Genomic DNA, 6,015 nt, shown 5'->3' on the forward strand with positions numbered 1-6,015 from the left:
TAAATGGATGATATATTTATCTACGATTAGTGTAAAAATAATAGTGACAATAAAATTAAATACTATTAACATAAAATAAAGAGTAAACTAAACGCACTGCCCATCCAAACTCAACTTAACATGTTGGAGGCATTCGCTCCATCTGAGCTGAGCTGAGCTGAACAGCAACCACGTGAAGCATCCACAGCTGGTGACCCCATCTCGATACTCCGTATCTTAAGTGGGCCCCACACCTATTCCCCTTCCAAGGGGGTTTCTAAGGGAAGGGGGGCACCCCGCACCATAACCCTCTCCCTCTCACCACCACCTGTATTCCCACTTCTCGCACGTGAACGGGCCACGTGTCCCCCTTCTGGCCCCCCACCTCACGCCACCCTTTTGTCTTATAAATTTAGAACCTCCATGTATCTCATATCCTAGACACATCAACGGGCAACCTATAATCAGACTCCATAGGTTATAATTTACAATTTCTTCTACACAAACTCAGACGCTTCTTCATCAACCCCGCCTCCCTCCCTCCCTTTTCCTTGAAACCCACCATTTCTATCTCTCTACTTAACGTGTAGAAAAGAAAAAAAAATCGCAAACAGAAAATACATGCGCATGTGTTATCTGGGCTTACGTTAACTCTGCCACCAAAGATTTTGTTCCTTTTCTCATCACTCTCCGCCGGCTTCCCTTCACTTTCCTCCCTTCAACTCCTTGTATCTTTTTCTTTCTCTATATCTTCATTTCATTGTTCTAAAGAAACCATATTTACTGCGGCAGCCAGAACAAGCGGAAGCAACATTAATTGTTTCTTTGATATGGCAACTAAGCTTCTTCTAACATTCGCTATTTGTAGATTGATTGTTACTGTGGGATTGACCTTGGACCCCACGGAGCTTCTCCTCCTGGGAGTTGACGCTCAACTCAGTGTCGACCCCACCGACGTTAAAGCCGCTTCTCTCGATTTCGGCTTGCTCACAGGAGCTCAGCCGCCGCTTGCTGTCATGCATCCGGCTTCTTCTCAGGACGTAGCTCAACTTGTAAAAGCAGCCTACGGGTCAAATTTCGGCTTCACCGTGTCAGCTAGGGGACACGGCCATTCTATAAACGGACAGGCTCAGACCGCAAACGGGGTGGTGGTCCAGATGAGTGGGTCGATAGGAGGAAGTGGGGTGGCATCAGGGAGGAAACCACCTCATCCTCGAGTGTGGCCTCAAGAGAGGTTCGTGGACGTGTGGGGTGGTGAGCTTTGGATAGATGTGTTGAGGAGTACCCTACAGCATGGACTCGCACCAAAATCATGGACGGATTACTTGTACCTTTCTGTTGGTGGAACGTTGTCAAATGCTGGAATTAGTGGCCAAGCTTTCAATCATGGTCCACAAATTAGCAATGTCCACGAACTCGACGTCGTTACAGGTTAATTTCTTTTAACTTTCTGCATGATCGTTTTCTCTTGTCACAGTTCCTTTTCCATTTTGTAAAACAATTAACTCCAAAGAGTTTAGGTTTTTCCAGGTCAAATTATTTTCTTTTAATGTCTTTCAAAGTCTGGTGGTGGCATGGATTTTGTCTGACTTTAAAATTTTTCTGTTTGTTTTTGCATATGAAATACTATTTAGTCTTGTCAATAGACTCTTGAGCATCATGCACAGAAATATTAGGTATATTTAGCATGCATCATTATTTTTTTGCACTTTTTACTTTAAAAAAAAAACCGTTGACATTGCATTTGTATGTCGACGGGTTTGGGGGTACGTTTTTATACTGTATTTGAGCTTTTACACATATATCTGGCGAACAGGGAAAGGTGAACTTTTGACATGCTCAGAAGAACAAAACTCAGAGATGTTTCATGCTGTTCTTGGCGGTTTAGGACAATTTGGAATAATCACCAGAGCTAGAATTTCTCTTGAGCCAGCTCCACAAAGGGTATATATCTCGCTGTCTTTGTCTTTGAGCATTATTTATGTAAAGACTTTAATAACTGTGTATAAAATGGTTTCTGGTTGGTTCTAGATTGCGATGCGAGACTTCTCTAATTTTCCTAGTACCAGTTATTGTCAAAACCTAAAAGGCAAAGTATCATTCATGACCTAACTAAGTGGCAAAGGGGTCCATTTTCAGCCTTTCAATCCCATTTCAAACGGCTGTCTGTGTCTAAAAGCTGGAAACTGCAGTGTTGTTGATTTGTCGTTTTTTTCCGCCTCTAAACGTGGTGTTTTCTCTCTTTCATTTCTTTTTCTTTTAAACCACTGTAGGTGAGGTGGATCAGGGTACTGTATTCCAATTTCTCGACTTTTACCAGGGACCAAGAGTATCTGATTTCACTGCATGAACAACCAGCTAGCCAAAAATTCGACTATGTTGAAGGCTTCGTTATTGTAGATGAAGGTCTCATCAACAATTGGAGGTCATCCTTCTTTTCCCCTCACAACCCTGTCAAAATTTCTTCTCTTGAGCCTAATGGAGGCGTTTTGTATTGCTTGGAGATCGCCAAGAACTACCATGAATCTACTGCTTCTACCATCGACCAGGTACATATATGTATATACTGCACACAGACACAGCTCTCATTAATTTATATGGATTACTTTCTTATACAATCCAAAGTCAATGGATTTTGTAAATCCAAAGTCCTAGATTTATGTGATTGATGAGATTATTAAATACACACGATCTATCTCTGGTAGTAAATATTTTATGAAGACTACTTAAAAAATAATATAATACCGTAACCAAATAATAATAATGCAATACATATGCAAGATCTTGTGTAATCTAATCCTAAGATTGATGAACATTACTTTATAATTGTATAATATTATATTTTTAGATATTAATAAAGCTGAGCCTTCCAGTCTATGACTCACCAAATTATTCTCCTCCTAATTAATCTCTTTCTCCGGAGGTAATTGAATATTAATTGATTGCGGTTAAACTTATCCTGACAAAAGCAACTGTTTTGGTTTGGTGGCAGCCTTTTTCTTTTTTGTACTCCTCTTTGGGGAAGGTTTTCTTGGTTTTTGGTACTTCGGGTATATCTTTTAATGTTTTAAACTCGAAGCTTTGGTTGATGACTGAAATGCAGGAAGTAGAGTCGTTGTTGAAGAAATTAAATTTCATACCGGCATCCGTCTTTACAACTGATATGCCGTATGTGGATTTCTTGGACCGGGTCCATAAAGCGGAGTTGAAACTCCGATCTAAAGGTTTATGGGAGGTTCCCCACCCATGGCTAAACCTCTTTGTCCCCAAATCAAAGATTGCTGACTTTGACAAAGGAGTCTTCAAGGGTATTTTGGGTAATAAAACAAGTGGACCGATTCTCATCTACCCGATGAACAAAAACAAGTAAAAATTCTGGACAATGCTCTCCTTATCAAATGTCATTTCCTCATGTCCTTTATACACCCACATCCACTCCATGCATGAAACATGCATATATATAATTATCTTCGGTTCTTAATTCTTATGACCCCATGCTCACCACCACCATAGCTTAGACATGGCGCTATATAAACTTTCACATACAATGAAGCTATACAAATTTAAGGGTTTTTAGCTACCCTGATATTTAGAACCACCTATATAGTGCAAAAAATTGGGGATGAGTAATTCCACTGGCCTCGAACTTTTCACTTTAGAGTATTTGTAGGAACCATCATCCTCACCCATAATTCACAAACACTCAAGTTCACATTTTCTGAAAAGGAGAGGCATCTACTTCATTAGGTAAATCCGTGGTTCCACTTCCACATGTTGAAAGTAGAATAGAAGATGATGAAAGAGGAGGGTGGGTGGTGTGGTGAAAAACAAAAACAAAAAAATCAAGTAGAACCATGAGTAATTCAATAATGGTGGTCCCGACGTAAGATGATGACACATTAGGAGTGGTGAATTGAGAAAGGAAAACACGTGGGGGAACATGCAGATGCTCCCAAGTCCCAACGCCAACAGATGAAAGGCAGAGCCAGGTAGGAAAATTGAACACTTTAGCTCTTTTGTTAACCCCAACAAATCGACGGTAATGAAGATGATGATCCAAGTGGGAAGATTCTCGTGTCAGAAGATCATCTCCCGGGGAGCCACTGATGGGAACTATCCATGTCTTTGTTAGAAGGTAGTTCCAGAAACATGGCCGTTAGTACAGGTTAACGACCAATCACCCCGCCATGCCTGGGTCCCTTTGATTCCTTCAAAACCATCAAATCTCAACTACCATTTCCTCATGCACACACATAATGCTCTACCAAAACATCTTTTTTTTACCATGCAAAAAAAAAAAAAAAAGGGGTTTTTGCTGCAATTGGGCTCATGCGTGCATGTTATTGTAATATGGTGCAGATGGGACCATAGGAGCTCCGCGGTTACGCCGGATGAGGATGTGTTTTACCTGGTGGCATTGCTAAGATCAGCCTTGGATAATGGGGAGGAAACCCATAGCCTGGAGTACCTAACCAATCAGAACCGTCAGATTCTCAGATTCTGTGATGAAGCTGGGATCACAGTGAAGCAGTATTTACCTCATTACAAAACACATCAAGAGTGGGTGGACCACTTTGGAAATAAGTGGGATCGGTTCTATCGATTGAAAATGGAATTTGACCCTAGGCACATTTTGGCTTCAGGCCAACAGATTTTCACACCCACCAATATGGCTTCATGGCAATGACCACTGCTTTTACAAAACTAAGCTAGAAACAGATCATATTAACGTACTACTGACCTAGGAATATCCTTGTTCTTGTTGTACTGTAGATAAAGAATGGCGTCACAGGGACAAGGAGGAAAATTAATGGATGATATTAAGGTTAACAAATTAGAAAAAGGTGATGAGGAAGAGAGAGGGAATAGTTGGTGCAGTTGAGAAGTTGCTTTCTCGGGGAGGAATTTGATGCAGACAGTGGAAAGAGGAGGATCCATCCGTATCTATTTGCAGGGCACATGTGATGTTATTGTAATATAGCAGTGCTCGTGATCCCGACCGCCCCAACTGATAGCCTTCTGCATCTTGTCTGCAGCTTCTTCACACTGCTGGTTCCAGTTCCATATCCAGCATGGATTGGCGATTTGCTGTTTTTTTACCCTTCTCTTTTACACCTGTAAATATAGAACTAGCTCTATATATGCAGTTCCATAAGTTTGAAATGGATGACATAGTCACTACAGAGTAGTGGATGATCTGCAATGTATCTTTGTTTTGGATTCTCCCATTTTTTTTTCCTCTACTTGCAGGATTCACTTGATTCCGACCCAAGCTTTTGTCGCGTTCCCCGGGCACACTTGCAAGCACAGAGGGGATTGGCAACGTCAAATCAGAAATTAAAAAAAAAAAAAGAAGCTTTTATGAAGTTGTAAAATTCGTAAGACATGACATAATAGAAACGTGCGATGAATCCCTCCCTATCATAATCAGTAGGCGGATAATGTGACTTTTAAAATGACTATCACTTTGGTTTTTACCCTCCACAGAGACAAAAACACAAAAGAAATAGAATAAAGTGGACTGCAGATAGGTTTAAAAGTGTGAAAAAGAATATTAAATGGTCTAGCACTGGAATTTTTACCTGTTCAATCAAAAAAGTTATGAGCCATAAACATATAATGGCTCTCAGCATGATTGGCACTAATTTGGATACTCTGCCTCAACTCTGTTTGCAAATTTTCTTAAGGCGAGTGAATATATCGTTTTCTTTTTCCGTTGAGTTACTTTTAGCTCAGTCACCAATTTAAGTAGTTACTGCCTGCAATGCGCATCATGTTTTCTTCATCACTAAAGCAAGGATTGTTTAAAGAAATATCCACAAAGTGAATCAAGGAGACGCTGGGGTAATAGATTTAGCACAAACTTCATCCAAAAATGTTGGATTAAAAAAAGGTTTGGCATATGCTTACTCTATCATACATACGTACTTTAATTGTATAGCCTGAACCAGACCTTCAAATGTCGCACAATGGTGGAATGGAGAAGTAATATTACACCATGTGGCGGTGATTGGCGAGCTACTGGGGCAATCTCCA

General features: G+C 40.5%; 1 protein-coding gene across 1 annotated transcript; it reads left to right on the top strand.

The window, feature by feature from the left end:
• Positions 1-413: 413 nt before the first annotated feature.
• On the top strand, positions 414-5,186 carry LOC105769336 (cytokinin dehydrogenase 5). The gene is made up of 5 exons (XM_012589893.2): positions 414-1,410; positions 1,796-1,923; positions 2,253-2,528; positions 3,083-3,345; positions 4,339-5,186. Exons 1-5 carry the CDS (start codon positions 810-812, stop codon positions 4,664-4,666), a joined length of 1,596 nt encoding a protein of 531 aa, XP_012445347.1. The 5' UTR covers positions 414-809; the 3' UTR covers positions 4,667-5,186.
• Positions 5,187-6,015: the final 829 nt, after the last annotated feature.

The sequence above is a fragment of the Gossypium raimondii genome, chromosome 5 (genome assembly GCF_025698545.1).
Source record: "Gossypium raimondii isolate GPD5lz chromosome 5, ASM2569854v1, whole genome shotgun sequence".
NCBI classification, from domain to species: Eukaryota; Viridiplantae; Streptophyta; class Magnoliopsida; order Malvales; family Malvaceae; genus Gossypium; species Gossypium raimondii.